A 25,738-nucleotide genomic window follows, 5' to 3' on the forward strand; every position below is an offset into this window, starting at 1 on the left:
ATGATGTGTACACATATTATATTAATTTCTTGATGTCAATTAAATTAACATATGATGTCCAGATTTCCTGATGATGTCATGTCCTTGACATCTGAATCTTCACGTGGCTAGACAGGAATTGAGTTAATTCATCTGAGATAAGATTTCTTGCCAAGAGTGGTTTAAATTACTGTATTATACTAGGGGAGCTATTGAAATACATTGTGGTACCAAATGCTTTGTCACAAAATCCTTATTTTGGCATTTTTCTATCTTGATCAACTAAGCGATTTGTTCGAGGAACAACCGCTCATTTAGTCCAGAACATTACCAGTAAAAACGCATTTTTCTTAAAAATTCGTGATGATTCCTCAACATAGTCACCTTCAAGAGTGAAACATGTACTTCAATTAGAGATTCACAGCTTGATTTGATATTCAAGCTATTCCTCTTGGATTGACTAGAAATTAAGACAAGTAAATAATAGTTTTTCAAATCAAGTATTTTTTTTATCTGCTTTTATGTTCACTCTGATCTCACAAAATACCGAACTGATATTGTTATAGTTTCCACAGATGAAATGAACTCATTTTAGAGGGTGAATTTCATGAAAATCGAATGAAAAGAAAAAAGTGAAAGGACGAAGTCACAAACTAGTAGATATTAGGTATAGTAAAAAAATCCATTATTTTTCCAATAGATGGCTTCAGTTATCTGCATCTGGCGTTTTATACCTCCGATCGATTTCTACTGGATAGAGTTAGAAAGATGAGATTTTGTACTACAAAAACTTCTCTGACGGTTTTGTGATTAATTGACTCAGTTTAGTTTGAGCGCGCGTCAAAGATCGACACTAGCGAATAGAAAATACGCTATATTCTACAGTTTTCTCCGATAAAGTTCAATCAAGGCGGCTGAAAATGCAAATAGTGTTTATTGATCTGACACTGTAACAGCCAAACACGCGCAATTTTGGTTTAATCAATTCCGTTTCAGTAATTTTTATGTCCAGGATGCACCACGCACTGGAAGGCCAATCATCGAAAATATCGATGAAATCACGTCACTGTCGAGTTCGACCATCATGTAAGCACTGTTTCGATTGCCCACGAACTAAAGATTGCACAAAAAACGTTTGGCTGGTCTCAAGAAGGAGCTCGATGTGTATGTACCACAAGAGCTAAATCAAAAAAACCTCATACACCGAATTTTCATCTGCGAATCGCTGCTCAATCGCAACAAAATCGACCCATTTTTGAAGCCGATTGGTGACTGGTGATGAAAACGGTTGTGGACGAAAGGAGGTGAGCTGGCGGAAACGGTGGCCAAGGAAAGTTTTACTGTGTGTTTGGTAGGAAATTATTCACTATGAGCTGGTCTCCTACGGCACAAGTGTTAACTCGGAACTATACTCTGTCAACAACTTGACCGTCTGAAGGAAGCAATCGCTCAGAAGCAGACAGCTTTGGCCAATAGGAGAGGAATTGTATTCCATCAGGACAACGCCAAACCACACATCGATAGTAACTCGCCAGAAGCTCCGGGAGCTTGTTTGGGAGGTTTCTTTAGTCCAGACCTGACAGCAAGTGATTACCAGATGTTCCTCTCTGTAGCGAACAATTTTGCTGGTGGAAAATTCGCTTTGAGAGGGGCCTAAGGAAATCGATTGTCACAATTTTTTGCCAATAGGAGTAGAGGTTTTTATGAGAAAGGCATAATGATATTACCTTTAAAATGGCAACGAGTTATCGAACAAACGGCGCATATTTGACCAAAACCGGATCATTTTAACGAGCGAGCAATTTTGGCGCCTGAAGCAAATAATTTTTTGACGCCTCTGCTGAAAAAATATCAATAAACACCCCCCAACAAAAAACATCACCTGCCCCGATGATTTTTCGCCATTTCTGATTTCTCTAGCGTTTTTGCTAATCGTTTCTTTCTTAAGTCGTTTCCACTGGGTTTCTTTTTTTCGGACATTTTACCTACAATAAATTCCTGGATGTTTCGACGCCGGTGAACAATGAGTAAGTTATATATGTGATTCTCACATTCACATCGTACGATCGATGAAAGATCACCTATCACACCACGAGATACAAAGAGCGGTAAGGCATATAAAGCATCGGAAACTAAATGTGTTTTAAATATATATTCCGCTGAAATTATTCAGCATTTATCAGTTACTAGTTTGGAATGCAAAATCATAAGAATTTTCTATATGTTGAATGTGTAAACAACTTCCACGTAATTCGAAGTGTTGTTTTTCGTCTTTGTGAAATACATTGCATTCCTCATTCAATTGGGGTAATAGGCAATGCTGCTTATATTGGTTGGGTTGCCATGTGTTATTTATTGAACAGGCGGCTTAGTAAAGACGGTTTGGAGATTTTTATTGAAAGGAATGTTGATAAACGCAGCAAAGCAGAATTCAAGAATTAAGACCATATTTTTTCAGGAATATGAAAGTGCGGCCACAAACTGGGCTAAATTGCCGCCCTTCGAAAAGAGGAGCCTAAACAGTCGCTTCACAGTTTCACCCCTAACGCTGACCCTGGTAATTGAAACCTTGTTTTTTATGCAAAAACAATTTCTCTTCAGTAGATACACCTGATACATAAAAATTTTTTCTCTAATTCTGTGGTTATTCCGTTCATTCTTCCACATCTTGTAGAACAAAATCGTGCGAGAATATATCAGAAACACACAGTTTTCATGGTTATATTTTATTATTCTATGTTGGTACTCCGAACTTTCCGCCACGGCTTTATCTGTCAATTCATCCAACCAAAATTTTCCAATGCAAAAATCATTAAAATATATTTATGAAAATATTTCATTAATTTCAATGAAAATGCAATGAATTAGAGAAAAAAATCTATAATAGGAACTCGTACAGAAGGCTCATTCTACCACTCGTTCATTCCAAAACTCGCCACTTCGTGGCTCGTTTTTGAATTTTGAACTCGTGGAAGAATATCAATGCCTTCTGCACTTGTATTATAAATAACTAATCTGGATTCATATTTTGTGTACCCAAAAGTAAATAAATTCAATCTTAAAATTCAATAGTGATTACAAAGATATCAATCCCTCCTCATGAAATTATCGTAATCTGATATGCTTACAAATAATGGCATACAGATTGAATAATTAATAATTCCCGGGTCACGTTTCTTATTTCAGCAACTCGAATGTAAACAACAAGGTGTAGGTAATGCGAATAGCTCGTTAAAATGCGGAAATGTCGGTAAAACATCTCTCACTTCTTATTGGCTTCTATTCAATCGTTTAACAGTTTCACTCGGTCGGCCACCAGGGTCAATGTCGCCGATGAACCGTGAACGGTAAACATTTCTTTATAACGCCAAGGAAATTAGGGCTCTTGCAGACGTTTAATTCTATGCAATCATCAGTAAGTGTTCTTTTTAATGTTTATATTTGATTTATCGTATTCCACAATGAAGATTTGAAGTAATTAAAGAAATAATGTTCTCAGGCTTATTATTTTCAAGAATGTGAAGAATCTAGAACTCATTAAAAATTCTCAGCCTAGAAGTGTTATATTACGCTTCTTTGTCTTTCGCTTCTTAAAATTCATCTTTGGACTTACTTTTGTAACACCATTATCTCCGGAAAGGGTTTTCACACGCTCGACACAGTACACACCACAATATTAGGTGTACAATTTTGCTTCCGCCGTTTTTAATAGATGGCTGTGGTGGTAAGTGGTTGTCGAAATAAATAGATCGTAGGTGTCATACAATAAGCTTAGGTATTTGTAAACATAACGCCATCGAAATATTAGTCGATTTGTGTCTGCATAATGAAGTTATTCTCGATTAAACATATCAGCTAACGAGCCAAATTCTCGTCATATGTGGGAGGTTTTAATTTTCTGCTATAATATGAAGAAATCTGTGATTGAGGCTCACCAACTGCTCTCAAATACATATGGTCAGGCCGCTATTAGTGAAAAAATGTGCAGAGAGAGATTTCGACGCTTCAAGAATGGTGAATTCTGAATCCTCGAAAACCTTCTCGCTTCAACCGCCATGCTGGTCTTCGAAGATGCAGAATTGGACGCATCACTTGGCAGGATCATCGGTAGTGACGCAACAAGCCATTTCAAAACGCCTGAAAGTCATGGGAATCATTCAGAAACAAGGAAATTGGGTGCCGTATGAGTGGAAGCCGAGAGATGTTGAACGGCGTTTGATTGCTTGTGAACAGCTGCCAGCAAGGCAAAGACGGAAGGGATTTCGACATCGCATTGTGACTAGAGACGAAATTATGATAATTATGATAAATTATGATAATACCAAGCGCAGAAAATCATGGAGATATCCCGGCCATGCTTCCACGTCGACGGCCAAACCGAATATTCACAGTTCCAAGGTCGTGCTCAGTATTTGGTGGAACCAGCTCAATGTAGTGTATTATGAGTTCTTGAAACCGACTGAAACAAATCACAGGCAATCGTTATCGAACGCAATTAATGCGTTTGAGCCGAGCATTGAAAGACTAATAGCCGCAATACAACGAAAGACATGATAAAGTGAGTTTAAACTAAACAATTCTCGGCCCCATGTTGCGAAAGTGGTCAAGACATACTTGGAAACGCTGTATTCGCCAGGCGTTGCTCCGTCCAACAATTACTCAGTGGCACAAGGCCTGGCTGACCAGCTCTTCCGGTATTATGAAAAAGCAAAATTTTGGATCGATTCGTGGATCGCATCAAAAGATGACCAGTGTTTTCAACGTGGAATTCGTTCGCTGTCCGAAAGATGGGAGGAAGTTAAAAAATGTATAACAGGTTTTTTACAATGAAGCCTCGAATTTCGGGAAAAAACGGCGGAAGCAAAGTTTTACGCCTATGTATAATAAGAAAAAACTAATACCCCTATGGAATATTCAATATGCCAACACCCATATTTTCCCAAATTTATTGGGAATATTGGGATCCTGTTTATTCGCAGAGGCGTACCTACAGGGTGAGCCAAATTGTACACTTTTGACGTGAAAAGTTCTATTTCTATACTGAGTAGACGAAAACTTATGTCCCAATTTGAATTTGGTTATTCCCAATTTAAATTTTTTCATTCCCAATTTAATTTTGTTGAGTTTCAATTTGAAGTTGAAAAGATGTAGTATAGAAATAGGAGAATCTCTTCAAACGTGACCAATTTGGCCTACCCTGTAAATCTGAAAAAACTGTGATTTCAATATTCTAGGTCGTTCCGTTCGAGAATTATCTAGTTTACGGACGTACAGTATAGAATTGGAGGGCGGATTGGTCATTAGCGAGACCAACCTTACAGTTTGAGACCATACCTGGCTAAAAATCAAAAAATCACATACATGGTCACAAAATTATAAAGCGATCTGTTTGGGGAACGAGCGCTGAATAATATCTAGGTATGTGGACGAAATTATCACAAATTGATCGAATCAACTCATTCTTTCGCTTCGTACACTCAAGAACACGTGTGTTCGTTCCCATTATATTTATTAACTGCGTCTTATGCAATAGAAAATTGGCTCCCTTGAACTTTCGAAATGAATGTCAAAAAATTTCTATCACGGACAGCCATAGAGGTGGGGTATATTCTTCTTAGGCGACATTCGATCATTTTAACATCATTCTCAAGGATTTTTCTCGTAGCCTCAGATCTGCGATGGCTGATAGATAATGCAATTTGCGACAGACTGAACAACGAGGTGTTGTTTTATGTAAATCGTGAACAATGTACTGTTACATTGTTTGACAGTCTAAAGGGGGATTGGTGACTCGTAGAGGATGACAGAGTGGGCTGAAATAGGTTGGGCAAATTACAGAACAAGAAGAAAGCAGTGCATATTATAAAGTCGTCACGATTTGGGTTTTTTTTTGGAATAAACTCGAAGCAGTAAGGCCAAGGGATCGCCTCTTTATTGACTTATCTATAAATAACATTAAGATGTTTTACAGCAATTTTATGTGCTGTAACGAGATGAATACACGCTCATTATTTTAGCTTATTTCTGAAGAGAGATTATTGTAGGATATAATAACTGAGAAGTAGTCATCATGAGTTTCATAAGCAATTGGAAAATTTTTCAATTATAGAATCCTGAGCCCAAAATATGAAGAATTAACTCAAATCAACCAACGGTACTTCCAATAGGAATGATACAACTTGTATATAATGCCTACATATTGTGAATTATTTCGGACATTTCTTTTGTCATTTATATTCATTAGGTAATTCCATTCAATCTTGAGAAGAAACACGTTTCCATATTTTTCAGAATTTTTTGAATTTTTTCATCAAAATCATTTTATTTTTGTGAATACTGAGAGAATTATGAGAAGAATTCATGGACATTTTTCAGGTAGGTAATCAACTCATTTTCAGTAGAACAGTATAATTGTATACAAAGTCGACAGTGCATTTTCTTTATACGATATAAGAGTACCAGTATGATATAAAAAAACACACATACAAGAGAATACAGATTTAGTAGAAGCAAAAATGGTTCCCAGGTCGTGTGATTCATTTAGTGAGATCTTTCTGTCTTTTGGCACAACATAATGCTAATAATCCAACAACGACTGAGCAATCGAAACTATTGATTTTTTCTAGACATGAAATACCTTCTCGATAAGAAAAATTATCAATTATATTGTAACATTAGCTTTTTTTTCACAGTGATGAATGGTAATAATATAATATGTTGAGTAATGTTAAATTGATATCTTCAGAGGTATAACACTGTTGCAGAAGGAGGAAAAAGTGAAATTATTATATCTAATCAGATTTCTCACGTTCGTGCACTGATTATTCAACTCGCGAAATACTCGATGAACGGAAAGAGATCATTAACTAGAGAAGATTATCAAGAATATTTCCGAATGATACGAAAGGAATACATTTTAATTTTTTGCCTCGATAAGATTTCATAAGCATTGGCAGTATTATCATTCTGATCAAATTAATTTCGCATATTGCGAAACTCATAGCAATTTCAATGAATTAAATCAGTGTGGTTATGATGTTATGTCTTAACTGGAAAGATTTGCGATTTTTAAACCCTAGATCAAATTAACCAAAAAAACAGTCGAGGCTGAAGTATGTTATAGGACTAAATTTCACCATAATATTCCGATATATTCTTAGTACATAAAATAGGTGATCACAAGACAGGATAGGTAATTTTTTTGTTTTGTTGTAAACTAACAGCGTTTCAATATATACAATAGCATTATACCTTCTTCACCTGCCCTGTAGACTGTTAAAAAGAACTACCACAGAACTTACCACTACTGCTTATTGATATTTATAACCGTGTAGCTATCTTGAGTGTTTATAATTTAGTATATTATAATGTTATTTAGTTTAGTTTAGTTTTAGTTTAGATTTTACTTTCGGATATGGTAATGACATCTGTTGTTCGTTGTTTACAAAGTCATTCTTGTTTTTTATATTATATTAGATTATTCGTCAATTTTATAATATCAAATACTAGTGCCGAATAACCTAATTAGACAATTCAACATATTTATTTTTTCCTTTTTTTCTTACCCTCAATATAGCTGCTCCACAAACTGCTCCTATACATTGAACCAGAATGTAGAGAATGGCTTTGATCAACTTCACCTCTCCAGTTACAAAGAAACTAAGAGTAACTGCTGGATTCAAATGCCCTCCGCTTATATGGCAAATTGTCTGAAAGAAGATTATACAATATAAAAAATCAAAAAAAAAAAACACAAAATTTGTTGAAAAAGTTTGAAATATGCCCAGTGCCGATGATAAAAGAATTGGATATTATAGTGAAATAACTAGCTGTATTATAAGCTATTATTCAATAAATCATTGACCCAATGTGATTTTTGAGATTTTATCTTCTCCAATATAACTATGACTCTTTCTTCATTCTCGATTCTTTCATAGACCATTGAAGAAATTATTTCGATACAAACGATTCTCGAATACATTTTTACAATTTTGGAATAGCTTGAAGATTATATTCTGCAAAAATCAAATCTAGAAGTGGATGGAAATACTATATTTGAATTTGTAAAGTTGAAAGATGGTATTACCGTTACTACAAAGTTTACTTGTGTATTGATAAATTTGAAGTCGATTTTTTTAATTCTTGTATTGGTTCCTTGTTGGATATACATGCTCCAAGACGATTAGCTAGGTTTTCTCGAAGTAACGAACCATGGTTGACTGACAGCATTCGTGCTGCCATTCACATGAGGGATAAGGCACTTTTGCGTTACAAACGTAGTAGAAAGGTCCAGCATTGGGAGTATTATAAGAGCTTGAGAAATCAAACAACTTTAATGATACGACGGGAGAAGAAAGTGTTCTTCGAACGTCAATTCCAGAATGGCATCGATTCATGGAAAAAGTTAAAAAGATTCGGAGTCATCAACTCTAAGCAAAGTTCTGAAATACCTGAGGATCTCAAAAAACCAGACGAACTTATTAAATTTTTTACTGAAGCCGTTAATGTCCCGTTGTCGGTTGACTCATCAACCTTGAACCTATATAAAAGCAACGTTTCAGATTGTACAATCGCTCCATTTTGTTTCGCAGAGGTAGATGAGATTACGGTGCTGAAGGCGATTACAGGGATAAAATCGGGATCAGAGGGGGTGGATGGTATTAGCATTTATATTTTGAAACTTTGTTGTCCGTTCATACTACCTTTTATTACACATATAATAAATTATTGTATACTCCATTCTGTTTTTCCGAAATGCTGGAAAGAAGCACTAATTGTACCATTACCGAAAGTCCCAACCCCGAGAGAGTACAGGGATTTACGTCCCATCAGTATATTATCTAGCGTATCGAAGGTGTTGGAGAAAATAATAAACCAGCAGCTATCGGATTTTGTTGAGAACAATGACATTCTTCCTGAGTGTCAGTCGGGATTTAGAAGGGGTCACGGATGTTCGGCGGCACTAACTAATGTTACTGATGATATTTTGCGGGCGGCGGATGACGGCAAGGTTACGGCTTTGGCGTTACTGGACTTCACTAAGGCATTCGATACGATCGACCACGAACTACTTCTAGCAATTTTGCACTTTGTCGGGCTTGGTGATGGAGCGGTGCGATTTTTCGAAAATTTTTTATCACAACGAACCCAGTGTGTGAAAATTGGCTCACAAATGTCTGCCGCTGTTGAACTAATCCGTGGGGTGCCTCAGGGTTCTGTTCCATCGGCGCTTCTTTATGCGATCTATACGTCTCGGCTGCCAAGGGCATTAAATAAATGTTCAGCTCAATATTACGCTGATGATACACAGGTATACCTATCATTTGTTAGTGGTGATGCTGTCGAAAGCTCCAAGGTATTGAGTGAAGAAATAGAGTCACTGAGAATAATGGCTCTTGAGCACTCTCTCTTGCTGAACGCGAATAAGTCTTCTCTTTTGGTTTTGGGACCTAAGTCACAGGTTGTAAGGGTGAAAAACTTGGTGAGTGTTGAAGTAGATGGTGTCAAACTGCCAGTAAAGGAAACAGCTCGGAATCTGGGTGTGACGTTTGATAGCTTCCTCAGATTTGGTTCTCATGTCACAGAGTGCATAAAGAGAGCATATATTAAAATAAAATACATTTATAAGATCCGAAAATTCATTTCACGTAAACTTAAAATTTTACTCTGCGATTCATTGGTTTTGTCTATGTTCAATCACTGCGATGTTGTTTATGGGAACTGCCTCTCTTACTATGATAAGAAAAGAATTCAAATGATTCAAAATGCATGTCTGAGACTGATTTATGGTGTGAGGAAGTTCGAATCAGTTTCTCCACGACTCAGGGAGGCAGGATGGTTGAGTATGGAAGAAAGGAGAAAACTGCATTGTGCATGTTTTTATAGAGACATTGTTTTTTTCCAACGCCCACCTTACCTTTATAAGAAAATCATCTTCCGAACGCACGTGCATAATCTTAATATTAGGTTCAGGGGAAAAATCACTCCACCATATCATAAAACCTCGATCTTTGAAAGAGGTTTCTCTTTCAATATTGCAAGATTCTTCAATAGTCACCCTGAATCTTTGATGAAACTATCTAGAGCAGCTTTCAGGAAATGTTATAAGGAAATTATTGTCAATGCAAACATAACTTAATTGCGATGAATGCCTCTCTATCCCGGATACAGAAGGAATGTTTTGGTTGTACATGGATAAGAATGTGTTATTAATTTTTTTTTTTTCTCTTTATCCTTCTCTTTTTGTTAATTTTTTCCTATTATTCAGAATGAAGCACTGTCGATTCAATGGTTGAGTGGATCAGGGAGTCTCCTAGGGGACTCATCTGGACTTCGCCATATTTCTTGCTCAACACGTATATCAATTGTATTTTTGTTTGTTTTTCTCTAATTGATGTAAGTTTAGTTGGAAATAAAGACAATATACATACATACATACATTTTTCATCAAGGGATAAATTATATTGCGAAATATGAATCTTTATCCGAATCTTTAGCCGAATCTGAACGAGCTTCATATTATTTCTGGCTCTAAATTAAATATTACAGAGAATGTAACCAAATGATAGAGAGATCCGGAAAACGAGTACTCAAAAATTAGGAAAACACTGACGTGATGTAAAAGTTTGTAAGCGCTCATTCAAGAAACTATCTCTTTTAGTTTCGGGTTTTATGAAATTTTTATTGAATTTCGAAACAGCTGAACCCAGAATCGGATCCCCCCTCCACTGTATTATTTATTCAATTATTATTTATTTGAAGATCGTTACATCTATATTCGTCAATAATTTTTTTCGAGATTTTCTAATTTTTTGCAGGATACTTTGCGTTGAAATAGCTGATAACAAATCATAGTGTCAAATCTACAAGATTTTTCAATTTTAATCTCAATGATATCGCAGCTTCATCACCTAGAAATACTTTGAGTTTTACAGTATGAAACCATTTCAATTCAAGCAAATAACACAACTCTCTTTAATATATTTCTGTCTTTCACATTCAAATTGGTACATAAATATTTACTTTGACCATAATAAAAGAGGATCGTAATCTCTGAACTTTTTTTTGTGCGCGCCCATACATGTGAAAGACCGCACCTGTGCCATGTCCCATTCATCTCTTCACGATGGTCAAACTCCTAGTCGAGAGTTTTCTTAGCCTTCAACTTTACCAAATCGGTTACATGTGGAGATATTCAATTTATCGGTTCACACCGAGCGTAAATTCAATTCAAATAACGTTGGTACGTCTAATTATCTACCGACGTGAAGGATTGAACGTTGAAAAAGTTCAATTCGAGAAATATGGAAGAAAAAGATCGATTGACGAAGTGGTAATGGTGTCTTTTCTAAGAGGCCTTCAAGACCTTCGTAAAGAAGTCTTCCAATTAGATTACTTTCACATTCGATAGCCAATTAGTATAATCCAGTTACGTTTTTACTTCTATCTGCCATTTCTGTACCTATCTATGTTTTTATAGGAAGGACCATAATTATTATTATTTTTGTTGGAAATTCAACAATCCAGAATCTCTACACTGATCACCTGGTTACATTGATACCTTGCCATTGCAAGCCATCGCAAAAAGTGTTTCAGACGAGAAACTTGTATAAGTGAAGATATAACCTCCTTGAAGCCATCCCAGCTTCAAAAGGTGACATGGTGAAAATAGATCTGATGAGAAATTTTACTAAGGAAAGGTAAGAAGGACTGAGCTATCGATCCCTCTGCATTTGTCCACAAGGGAATATTATATGGCATTAAAGTGCAAAAGCCACTAAGTCTATCACTTATATGAAAAAATATTGAGACTATTTTGGACAACTTTGGTAATATATGTGTTTGGCAGTATATCAGTCTGTCAGTGTATAGGTCTATTTCATTATAGACTATTATTATTATTATTCGAACTGGGGTCGTTGTGGTTCGGTAAGACTCCTGGGAACTGCGACCATGTGGATCTTTCGTTCTCTACCCTACTCATTCATGGAAACACAAGGAGGTCGTCAATGGCGTTGATAAGACCGACAACCTAGGGACCTTGATCGTTACCTCTCTGGTATCCAGGACCGTGACAGCTTCAAGAGCTTTCTGACGTAGGTAGGTGAAATCATCACGAATTTCTTGGCCTGAGTAAGTCCAGGAGTGTTTGTCCAGTGGGTTATCCTGTTATTCAACTCCCATTGCTCGACCGCTACCTTATATTGGCCTTTTCCTAGCCCACAGAAAGGCTCAAGTCCAGCAGGTGTAAACCTTGGTGCACTTTTTGCAAATTCATCGGCTTTTTCGTTCCCTTCAACACCCCAGTGCCCTTGTACCCATAGTAGAGTCCCTTCACTGCCTCTGGCCAGTTGCCTTATGGTGTAACGGCACTCCCAGGTCAACAGAGACCTCTAGCAGTACGATTCCAGGGATCTCAGTGTGGTCTGGCTGTCCCTGGTGATGTAGACATGCACCCCCTTGAGATTCATTTTAAGACACTCCTGAGCGCATACGTAGCCAGTATCTCGGTCTGTAAAATGGAGGGCTCACTTCCCAGAGCTTAAGTGATCCTCAGTTTAGGTTCATATACCCCAATGTCAGTACCTCTTTCTGATTTTGATCCATCGGAGAACCATATGCATGACTTTTTGTCCAAAAGATTTACAAAACTTATTGCACTAGGATGGTCAGTTATGACCGTTTCGAAGGGTGCAATAGTGAAAATAGCTCTGATGAGAAATTTTGCTAACGAAAGGGAAGAAGGATTGATTAATCCCTCTGCATTTGTCCACAAGGGAAAATTATATGGCATTAATGTGCAGAAGCCATAAGTATTAAGTTTAACACTTATATATATATATAAAAAAATATATAAAGACTATTTTGGACAACTTTGGTGATAAATCGGTTTGCCAGTACATATAGCAGTCTGTCAGTGTATCGGTCTATTTTATTATAGACCAAAGGAGGAGAAAGCCATGGAGGCAGAGGATTTAGTTGGGAAGTTTCAGACCTGTGAATATTTGGAGTCCGGAGGTAATAATTTGAAAATTCGATACGAGTTTTAAAAATTCATCCATTTTTAAGGATAGGAATGTGTATTCAGTACCAATGAAAGTATTAAAATAACAGACATTGTGACGAAAAGAGCGATCTGTAATGTTGAACGAGCGCTCAAAAAAGGAATTAGTAATAATGGTGGGAAATAAAAAAATTGTTCATGCTTAATTATTTTTACACTTCGTTCCAGATTTTGGTTCAAATAATATTTGTGTTCATAGTTGCAAACAAGTCGTATCAGACCAATGAACTCAAGAATCCTTCCACTTAAGACTTCGAAGGTTCTCTTACTCATTCAATCATTCGCTTTCACATCCCACAGATTATATCAATTTTTTTCTGAAGACAGATACAACTATTGTTACTTTCGAAAAAATTATGGTTTAGTAGATCTTAAGTTTTTTGATTAGAACAATGAAGAAAATAATCAACGTAATTGTATGAAATGTGATTGATATAGACCTACATCTGCGAATAACCTAGAAAAATCGACACAATGTTTATTTCCATTCACTTCGGCTGTAAATGGCTATTAATAATACAGGACCGAACTTAGCCCAACGAGAATACGTACTCACTTCTTATTCGAAGCTATTTTCAATAGTTTTCTGTTCCAATTTGTATTTCATTCTCGTTTGTTCTTGTGTTTCTTCCGAATACTCATACATATTTCCTGTTGCCGAGAAATTTGAATTACCATAATTTAATTCAATGTTTTTATTATAGATCATCAAGAATTATACAACGGTTCCAGATATTCTCAAATTATTATATTCGAGAATATAGCAACCATTTCAAGAAAGATTGGACATTTTTTTTTAATGATGGCGTTTAAAATTTAGAATTAATACCACTGAAATCAGGGACCGATTTGGACCAAGCCAATATTCATTTTTATCTTCAGTTTTAATAAAGGACAGCGAGAAACAAACAAAATGGGATAAAGTTGAGGGATAGGAAAAATACAATCTCCATTGCAGCACATCATAGTACAGAAGGCTTGTGGATTATGAAAAAATGGAAAGAAATGGAACATCAGCGAAATGATGATGAAACTAAATTTTCACCAATTACACGAGATCTGAGTCAAGTAAAAACAAATTCATTTGAGGGATATCAGAAATTCCACTACTTAGGAATATGTGAACACGTGATCTATATGAGAAAATAATAAAATTACTCATTCAACAGTTCAACTTTCGACAACGAAGGCAATTTCTATAATAAATGTTCGATGTAAAACTCCGTTTCTTTTGTTTTCATCCATTAAACTAAGTATTACTGTTAATTTCCAAATATTCTTTGAATCCAAAACAATCGCCCTAAGTCTCTCTTATGAACACATTCATTATTGCAACTCAATCCTATTTTGTTTTTTCTTTATAGCCTTGATAAACATTAAATGTAGAGATGAAACGTAGTCTGAATTGGTCGCCTAATTTCAGTGATCCTAACCCTGTAATTTAAACTTCATCATACTCAAGGACGTGAAAACATCGAATCTATTATTCTTTGAGTGATTTCCAAGACGTACCTATATTCTTTGAAAACATAAATTGATTTGTGAATATTTTTTGTAGGGACATCTTCTTGTTCTGCTATATTAGAATTCTGAGTTTGCAACCTCATTATGGTAAATTTACAATTTAAATATTATCTTCAATATCTACATTTCCTCTTGAACTATTATGGCAATTCAATGACGATGTTTTTAAGGAATATTGTCATTAATTTCACTTCATTTGTCGCAGAAAATCAACTTCTAGTTTTCTATATTTTGCTAAGGGGAGGACCTAATTCTTAATCACCTGAAATTTGGTTTTTGTGACATCCAAGTTGATCCTATACTCCTATACATAATTATTCATTAGGAGGGTCGAATAGTAAGATATTTATAGTGTTTAGCGTTCAAATATGAATTTTGAATTATGCAATAATTATGTTTGGAAATTGTTCATTTTACTTTTTTGGCATGAGGAAGCCAATTTGAATTCTTTTTCATCATTGCTAATATAGAGAGGTAGTCACATTTATGTGAAGTAAATCATCGCTGATTTGATTTGAGGCTGAACAATGACTAGGATAATAATGAATTGGCAATTATTTGCCAAAAATCGTAAAATGATCAATTTTGAAATAGCACTTAAAAACACGAAAATCTATTGTAAGAATCAAAATCCATATTGTAAACTTCAAACACTTCGTATCTCGTAAACCAGAAATATCTGTTTCAGGCATGTTGAGCTGTTGAGTTGAATCATCATATTTTGAGGTCTAGAGTCTACAGTAAGAGATTGAATATTTTCAATGAATAATCCCGTATCGTATGATCGTTCACGTCTAAAATAAATTTTGCTCCTATAATCACTTAAACTGTTGGGTACAATCCTGGTTCCGCACTTTTAAAACGTAAATCTTTCTGTATTTCGCACACGTTGAAATAGTCGTTTCGGAATTTTGCTGTTGTTTTGCAATTTCGAGACAGTTATCTCCTTATACAGTGTAAAGACTTCCGATCAAAATATTCCGTTACCATATATATCACTCCGATTAACTTTAGAACGTCAAATTGTCTTTTTATATGGAGAGGCCTCACATTATTTGAGTCAGATCAATAGAACACCGGTTGAAAATTGGGCAATATTTGCAATTATAGACGTAAGGAGAAGTTTTCGAAGGGTAAAAAGGTTTGTTCAAGGTGTTTTCTGATATGTCTACACTTTCAACTAATAACAGCGGTGTTTTTCATTTTTTTGGTGGACCACTGGTAGTTTAAAAAAAAAGTAGAAAGAAAATTTGGTCCAATACTACACTTTTTAATTTGTTGTAGTTTTGTCGTATCTGCTATCGACTTCGAGAAAAAAATTTCAAACAATTCTCTAGTAATCCTCATAAAATTTCAATTAATATAGTGATCCAGTCAAGTTAGTAAGCTGTGACGAATAAATAAATCATAAGATTTGTTACTTATTGACCCAATCTATAGCGAAATTCAATAAAGATTCGATAAACTGGTATAATCATCACAGAAATTAGGACTACAAGAAACACCCTGTATCTCGAAAACAGAGCGTTTGCTTATAGGATTTCTTTTCTCAAAATTATCCAAGGAATATCTCATTTTCTTTTGTAGGTACCTAAAAATTCAATCAAGGAATGTAATAATACTAGATTTATAAGTGAGAAAACGTTTTTTTTTCCAACTTTAACTCCCTATATCTCGAAAACGAGGCTTCTTAGGATATATGTTTATATGAACTTTCTCTCATGAAAAAAATTGCTTTATCGGAAGTCAAAATTGTTGAACTAAAATCTGGACCACCCTCTATAGGTATATTTCTACACGAACAAAAAGTTGGATCATTGAAATTGAAATTCGAGGAATGTCCAACCGGAGGAGTAAAATTGTTGGGCCACACCCTTTAAAACTGAAATGAACCGCAGATTTAACACCTATTTATTGAGCAACTCGACCTAATCGTTGAAACTCGTACATACGCCATGATTTAATACTCAAGTGTTATGTCTTATTGCGCACGATAAGATCTGGAGTTGAGATATAACGTTTGTATTCTAGTACGCACATTTTGATAAAGTACCTGGAGAATTTACTGGACAAGAATTTCAATTCTCACAAAGTTCATTATACTCGATTCAATTGTGAACTATAAATCATTAGAAAGAATTATAATTTTGAGACTAAAAAGATCACTTCTTAGAATTAAACCGAATTATTTAAAATATTTTCAATTAATTGTTGAGAGATTCTTCATAATTCCAGAAATGTAAAGAAGGCATCAGGAGGAGGAGATGTTATTCATCATTATTGTTATTCATCGTTATTATTGTCGGTTAGCTTATTTATTTGATGGTTTTCTGAATATACGATATGTTACGTATATATCAACTAAATTTCATTCTTATGCGATAAACATAACAGCTTGGAATCGTTAATTTTCATTCAAATCCAAAATTTCAACTGTGTTGTCGAAAAGCCAAACCTAATATTATTAGGTTTAGATATTCTGCCAGCATATTTAAGGTTCAAATGATGCGATCAACAAAAACATTGCATCAAACTTGGAACTTTTATGTTTCATCATTATCCAAAATTATCGTAAAACCTCAATTCTGTGAAATAGATTATCATAATTGAAATATTGAGTGTTTTATTTGTTCGATATTTTTCTTGAATTTTCTCTAGTTCAGAGACCAACAGAAGAGACTTTAAACATACGAGTATTATTAGTTCACGTCAAATCAAAAAATTTTATCATCAATTATGAGGCCAAGAAAATCTCGAACAGAACCCCTAAGATTCTACCTATTCAAGAATTTAGTCGTAGCATTCGAGACCTGAACCTATCCTGAAAATTTCAAGTTTCCATTCGTGTTTCTGTTTTCCTATCAAAAAACAGTGTTTTTTCAATAGGTAGATACACGGAACTCGTTTTGTACATTTTGTCAATCAACAACAATGGTAACATAATTTAATCTCAAATCTTGATCCAGCCTTAAACTTTATGTTGACATGCATCGAAGCTTACCAAAACGAAAAAAGGGTGGCATGGAACTGACAGTGTCATCTGTGCGTCAAGACCGGGACTTATGTTTCTTTTCTGATAGATTTCTCCCAACCACGAGACCTACCTACCCTAATATGGTTCCGGTCGTCTTCCCAAAACTCCTCTTGCTACTTTTGAGATGATAGAAGGCATCAGAGGAACTATTGGAAAAACAAGTTTCCTACTTTATGTGGTTACTAGCAATAAAATTGGATATTATTAATTTCAGGATAACATTGTGTAACCGTGTCTGAATATGAACTTGGAACTGCGCGCTCACACAATGCACATACCTTCTCCTCAAATTGTTAATATCCAATTTTATTGGTAGTAAAATCATATAGAAATTATAAAACTTGTTTTGATCATGCTCATCTACCAAATAGTAACGGTTGGAACGCATTTAAAATCAATTCGTGATTAATTCTGAAATCGATTTCAGAAAATATTCGGATAATTTTATCGATGCTACTTGTCATGAATTTGCAGAATGGAATTCAATTACGAGACCTTCATTTCAGCCTAGAAGTTTGAGGTGAATTTATAATTATTCTAGACCAAATATATATATATATATATATATATATATATATATATATATATTATTCTCCAAATTATAGAAAGCTAACATCATGTTGCTCAGAACAAGGGTACTCAAATCAAGGGTCACATTTGAAGCTGTCATCTTTTAACATTTGGAAAGTAAAACTATGCCATTACTGAAAAAAGAACACTACTTCAACAATGCACTGAAATTGTTGAAATTCGCTAAAAAATTACAGAAACTTTGCAGTCTCAGTTTTCAAAACTAAAGCACTTTTGGGTCATAGTGAAGCATCATCTCGGCTAGCAATAGTGAAACTGGTAAAAAATTTGAGCTGTTGGATCAAATAAATGATGTGAACAATCGAAACCGTGTGATCACTCAAGAAAAACTGATAAAATTGGTGGTGTAGCTTTTCTTTTTCGAATATGAAAATGATGCAACTGTTGCAGTGAATTAATTGCGCTACCGAGCTATGATAACTTTTTATGGCCGGAATTGAAAGATATTGATGTGAACGACGTTTTTTCTCAACAAGACGGTGCTACGTAACATGCCACACAAGCAACGAAATACTCGCAATTGACCACCAAGATCTTGTGATTTAAAACTTTTAGAACTTTTTCTTTAAAACTACGTGAAAGATAAAATATAAGCCAATGTTCGATTCAAGATTTTAAAGATGGAATTCGTGAAGTAATCGAGGACATACTGCCGCAAATTGATAGTTGAAAATTTCATGGAAATTATTAGCTCCATATACTTAAACATTAGCTCCATATAGTTAAGGGTTTACAAATAAGAGGTTTCATTTTGATAAAAAAACAGTACATTTTGACAGAAATCAATGGATTCGCATCTCATTGTAAAGAGGTAGGTACGCCAATAATGATGGGAAAAAATATCAGCCACATGATAGCTACCGTCGATTTGGTAGTTGAAAATTTCAAGGAAAGTATTAGCTCCATATACTTTCCATCAAAATTGCATCCAAGATTTGCGGCAGTCCTCGGTAGCCGTGGCTATCATTTGGCTGATATTTTTTTCCATCATTAATGGCATACCTTCCTCTTCACAATGGAATAAAAATCTATTTATTTCTCTCAAAATGTATTATTTTTTTTTTATCTTAATGAAACCTCTCATTAGAAAACCCTTTTACAACGCTGTGCAATAGAAATTGGATAGAATGAAGTGATAACTAACATTGATTCTAAATCCGTATAGCTAATTTCAACAAATCACCGGATGCTCTCAATGATCCTAACAATTTTGACTGAAATTGGGCTGACAGCGTCTTCTTGAATACCACAAAGTAAAACTATAATGAAGCAGTATGCAATTTGACATGGCGAACAGCCTAATCATGTTGAGTTAATAACAGTCAATCACGACTCAACATCGCTATTATTTCTTTTCGCAGAAATTCAACACTGAATCTAGAGCAGAATATATCGAAACACATTGGTTGCTGGTTGACCGAAGGTTACTTTCTTCACTCGAGTTGCAAGTCATTGGCACAAAAGGTTAGACTTGCTGGTGGTAAAATTTCTCTATTGGAAAATACGTGTATTTCAGATTTCTACACGATGAAAAGCAGTTTTTGAGTATCGGGAACTAGTATTATTCATACCTACGTCATATCAAGACATTCAAGACCGTAGTGCCTTTGAAGTATTTTTTATTCACTTATCGTAGACTTGGCAATTAATATGTTAGAATTAATAAACACCCTGTTAATATGAATGTTGTTCTCAACCCTTTCTTCCCTGAATTTGTGTCCTCTGAAATGTTGTTTTCAATGAATATATTCCCTATTGATCAATCATTCAGGCAAATAAGATTTGGTAGTCAGCTAACGTTGATTAATTGTCCTCCAATTGATGTATGTTTTTAATAAAATTTTTATTTTTGATGAAAAATATTGTTCAGCTTGATTCCATAAAACTCGAGAAGATATTATACTATTATATTGAATGGGCTGCTCTCAAATCGATATCCAGTGGCTGGTTATGAACTAAAGTCAATAATATTCATTTATCAAATTTTTATCATTTCTGATAAATTTCCAACTTTAACAGGCAATACCCAACTTGAGGGAGAAGTGACTTTGAACAAAAAATATATGAAAGACTCCATCCTCTACCATTCATCGAAGTATTACCTCCTAAATCCTACTGTAAAATACTGACCTATTACTATTCTGCCAAGTTTTTGATAAATATAAAAACTGTTAATGTGCTCCAGAATCACAGAACTCCTGAATAGTTGTGATTTCTCAAGTAACACACAACACGGTGTAGGAAATATATCCATTTCCTCGAAAATATTTTGAGTACGAAAGTTAAATTTCGAACCAAAATGCTAAAAACAGAAGAACTCGGTGTAAAAACTTGGTATGATCAAAGCCACGCCCTTAAGGGATCCGTAGAAAAGCTTTGCTAACGGTCCAATGGAAAACTGCCTGAATTCCTATAAAACTTGGCATTTCAGGGCGAATAATTCAATTGAGTTCAGTCCAGTCTACAACTATAACATATGTGCAACACTTGCACCGACAACGAGAAGAGTAAAGATTTTCACATCTGTTCCCGAGACCGGCGAAGAAGTACCTGCGACCGAGCCGTAACGACCCAAGTGTCCAGCGACCCTTAAATAAAGATTAGATCTGAATATCATCTTCTTCACATATTTTTTTAGTGGGTTGGAAATAAATTGAATAAGTGTTTTTATCCTGTTCTTTTATTTCCCTAAATTGTCCTTGGCCGTGAATACTTTAGTCACAGTATAAAGATCACAACCCACAAATTGGTGACCCCGACGTGATCCTGAATGGAAAGCCTACACAAACAGCAATATTTGAACTAAGGAAGAACATATTCAATCTATTAGATGGAGACAATTTATTGTATCAACAGCATACGACTCAAGAAACCATAGGAACACCTTCTACAGGAACTTCCAGGCTAAGAAATAAGAGGAAATGCATACAAGTTGATTAAATCATATTCATGCAGAAGAGAACATAAAGTGAAAATCAACAAGGAAGAAGAAAATGCTTAATCCACTAAACGGATCAAGGCAGATCAAGGAGGTGTAATAAAGCAACATCTAGATCTTATGTCCTTGAACGATTTAAAGATATTGCAGAGGTAGATGAAACATTAATTAACTACGTAGACGACAACAATCTGCTAGTAGGAATTGAGGAAAAAATACATTGACTCAAGGAGGAACCCATTTCTTCTTCTTCCTCCTCTTTCATGTAGGTCCAAAACTTGTTCTTCTTCACGGCGTCACTGTTCAAGTGGAAACCCATCTTTACAACCATCTTTTTCTTGGTCTTCGCACTTCTCTTTTTCTGATTGGATATAATACCTTAATGATAAATAATTGAAGATGATACACTATGCTAATTGAAAATCTAGACTTAGATTTGAAATCATTTTTTTTCGGAACTGAAAGAAGTTTAGGAAAAATCTTGATAACAAAGAAGAACAAAACCGGTAATGTTTAAGCAGAGGTATAATGGAACAGATAGAAAATTGTTTAAGAAAAATAACATCTTCACTGTTTATGATTTGGACGTGTACGAATGTGTACTTCAGAATTTAAGGACAATTAAAAACAAGCTCAAATCTTTGATTATAAAATTTGAGTTTTATGAGCTGGGAGATTTCTTCAATGAGTATTAGAAAGTAAGCCACTAAATTGTATTTAGACAATCTTCCATTTCAGGTGATCACCTTATTTGTACCCCTTGTTCGAAATGAATAAGTATTATTATGAATAAAACCTTTAGCATGAATTTTGAAACATCCTACCTAAATATCACCACCTGGTACCTATAAAACTAATGGGTCTCGAGTTCATGTAGTGTAAAAATTTTGAAACAAAATCGAAAATTTTGAATACATCAGTAATTTTATTTCTCAGTTGAGTCAAATGCAAGAAATGTTTTTGGTAATTTTTTTGTACTTTATTACCTTAGGTATGCACTCTAGCATTTAAAAATAGTCTAAATGAGGTTCTCATGACCTAAATCTTATCAATCTGAATGTTATTCGATAGTTACATTGAAATATTTCATGTTCTTACAGGTTAGTGTCAATAGGTATATTCTTAAACATTATTGAAAGGATCAAGAACTGATTTTTTCCATGAACTGTTGTCCAGAATTCCGATGATAACTACTGATAAATAGATTTTGTTCTTCAATCAATTATCTAATCACAATTTATTCGAAAATTGGTTGTGCCATTTCAAATCAATGGAACAATCGGATAACAATCAGCAATATCCGATTAATATTAACTATCGCATGAATGCAAAGAATCTATAATTAAACAAAAATGGAATTCAATTAGCGTCACAACAGGAACATTTCAATATCAATAATAGCGAACACACCTCCCGACTAAAAGTTCAATTAACGTCGACAAAAACCAATAAATACACGGGCACAATGACAACCTATAGCGTAACATACTTGAACCTTCAAGTATCAAATATGCAGCACTCAAAATCGACAATCGATTTATTAATAGATATTTTATAATGCATTGGTTCTTTAATGTCTCTCTCGCATTCGATTTCGATTTCAATTGCGAATAATAGAACGAGGGATTTAATTTATGAGGCTTTTGTGTTCGTGAATGATACACCTGAAAGATACATTCATCGTGTAGTCGATGACTAATTTCATGTCTTTGGTTATTGGCGTTCAGGTGCTGATTAGATCGTGGTGAATTGGCGCTAATTCCGAAGTTGATGGGATAATATGAGATTTTATCATTCTTACTATTGCTTTCATTCTGGCCGGCGAAATCTCATTCGATTGCCTGTTCTCAGAAAAGGTTTGTTGGTGTATTCAAATTGGATATAAATTTTTTCATGAGTTAACTCATTACAGAGTTACCTTCAGCCAAGACCTTAATGTCAATTGTGCCACATCAGAACCTTCCTACCATTTACAAATCGTCTTCCACTTTCAGAGTTCTAATGATCTCTAGTAGTGCTTCAGAAGATGAGATCGATTCAAAAAGCTATAGAGAGGGCTCTGTCAGGAATCTTCACAAGAGACCATATTCGAAATGAGGAGATCAGGAGTGGAAGACGTAATGAGTAGGATCGCCAAACTTAAATGGAGCTGGGTGTGGAACATGAACTAGAAGAATTGTACACTGGAGACCAAGAGAACATAGACGAGGTGTAGGAAGACCACCAAAGCGCTGGTTAGATGATATCAAAGCAAGTACCGGACGAGGATGGCACCGGTTGGCTCAAGATGGTATCGATTGGAGAATGTAGAGGGGGGCTTTGTCCAGGAGTGGATGCAAACAGGCTGTTGAAGAAGAGAAAAAGTGCATCAGAGAGTTGAGCGGTTTGTGTTTTGGCCACTAAAGGGCATTTCCACATATGATACTCGTTTTCTGAGAGTATTCCTGGTCAAAAAGATCTTCTTGAAACGAATCTGATAGAGGCACCTGGTTTAACAATGCAAGGAAAAAAGAATTGTCTATTTTGCATATTCAGAACCTCTGGTAAAATTGCAAGATTGAGTTCACCTAGGTTTCTATCTCGTTTAACAGAGGCCGATTTTGATTACTACCATCAAGATATACCATGGGTTATGTACAAAGGATTGAAGATGGCATATTCACTATTAACATGCGATATTTCAACAAATTCCGAATTGAACTGTAATGTTGTGCACAAGATATGAAGCTTATATTCATCTCTCAGGGTGTGTTTATAAGCAAAACTGTCAGTAGTGGGCTACTGACAATAGTCAAAAACTTGATCAAAAACCCCATCACAGGTCGAAAGTAACAATTTCTCTTGTCTCTTATATAGTCATCATTGGGCCTTTTTTTGAAAGGGCGGCTTCGCAGTTACAAGGAACTCTGATTGTTATTGTAACATGCTGAAGAGTTTTTTGCTCCGAAAGTAGAGGGATATAAGAAAATATACAGGATACAATGCATGAATGAGTTTCTGGATCCAGTGCGATGGTTGCAGAAAACATAATCTTTTGTTCACGCTCTATTCTCCTAGAGATTTTTCTGGAGGATGATCCCTTTGCACAAGTTTATTTATGATTTCAGCGCTATTCATACTTAAGCCCCTGTGATTTTATAGTAAGCGCAACCTGAAAATCAATGTTTTGAACATTCTGTAAGGACTTTGGATGATCTAAAATTGAAATTAAGGAAGAAACCAACCCATTGAGGGTCTGGAGAAAGTTTTGTGCTCGATATGTGTATTGCCTATCGAGGAGCTCATTTGGAAGATGGAATTTTCGAAACGTTGAAAAAACTGCATTGTATAACGTTTTCGGTGAGGTACCACGAATGAGTATTACAGCACCAGAACCTTCCTCTGGTATAAAAAATACATCTATAAGAAAGAATTAGAAGAGAAAGGAATTACCGAAAAATAAGACTACGGTGTATGGTTTATTGCAAAGAGTATCTGGATCTCTGCAAGAACATGCTACATCTCCTCAATAGCTCCCATTGTCGACTCAGGAAGCACCTAATAAAAATAATCCGAAAACGACAAGTGGAGAAACTATGGATCACCTGGTTAGAGAAAAATCTTTAAAATGGAAGCCAATGCAAACATGCTTTGGATGATAGACTCGCAAAAGTGAGACGTAACCTCTTCGAAGCCATCTTAGATACTGAATTGAAACTCTGGAACTGGAAGGCGAGTTTTAGATGATGAATAGAAAAGAGGAGATCCATTAGACACGGTAGACTTTAGAGTCGCAATACAAGGTTACCTGATGTACAATATTTTTGAAGAATATTTTGTTATATGTCTTTTTTTTTTGAAGGCTTATGGAATAAAAGAGCTAGCTATTAGCTTAGATAGTAGTAAATCTTCAACTTTGTTTTACTCTGTTCAGTATTATTAGTATTATCAAATCGGATTGTCCAAAGTGGATGAAATTCTAGAATGTGTTTTTAATTCTTCTTCAGATTGTTTATGGTTTGATGAGGAAATCTTCGAAGGTTATTTGCACTCCTCATCAGTCGACAGCGATGGCATGAATAACCAAAATTTTATCCTCGAGTGGTTTGCGTTTAAAGGTTGCTGACCCCTCCAATAACTTTAGACTGGATTGCATATGAAAATAGGTTATTATCGGGTGGCAGCAACCAAAATATGGAATGATTGGCACTGTATCAAATACACGCGGAATAAGATTCATGTATGTATGTAACAACACAACATGTTATTTTTGTTTTGTTTTCATTTACCGTCACGAACTGTTGAATCTTATTCTTAAGGTGAAGAACAGATCGATCACAATGGACAATCTGTAATACTAGCTTTCCACTATGTCGGTTGTATCGGCTGTATCGTAAAATGCAGATGATTCTTTAGACGGCTAGATTAACAAACGAAGAAGTTCTAACAAGTAACAGGCAGACGTGAACGGTTTGAATTGATTGAAAAAAAAAACTGGCATATCTGGGGCATATAATGCAAAACAAGAAATATGAATTTTTGCATCTATTGATCGAAGTCCGGAGAGGTTTCGGAAGGAAAAAATGTCCTGGCTGCGAAATATCAGAAATTGGACAGGGAACCACGATAT

At 35.2% G+C, this 25,738-nt stretch overlaps 1 protein-coding gene across 2 annotated transcripts in view; it reads right to left on the reverse strand.

Moving 5' to 3' along the window:
- LOC123681274 (aquaporin AQPAe.a-like) overlaps positions 1–25,738 on the reverse strand; it is a 46,519-nt gene that overhangs the window by 902 nt on the left and 19,879 nt on the right. For both annotated transcript variants that reach the window (XM_045619707.1, XM_045619625.1), the window contains exon 3: positions 7,545–7,688. In XM_045619707.1, the coding sequence (XP_045475663.1) occupies positions 7,545–7,688 (144 nt within the window). The remainder of the gene's footprint in view (positions 1–7,544; positions 7,689–25,738) is intronic.

This window comes from Harmonia axyridis, chromosome 1 (assembly GCF_914767665.1).
Source record: "Harmonia axyridis chromosome 1, icHarAxyr1.1, whole genome shotgun sequence".
Lineage (NCBI taxonomy): Eukaryota > Metazoa > Arthropoda > Insecta > Coleoptera > Coccinellidae > Harmonia > Harmonia axyridis.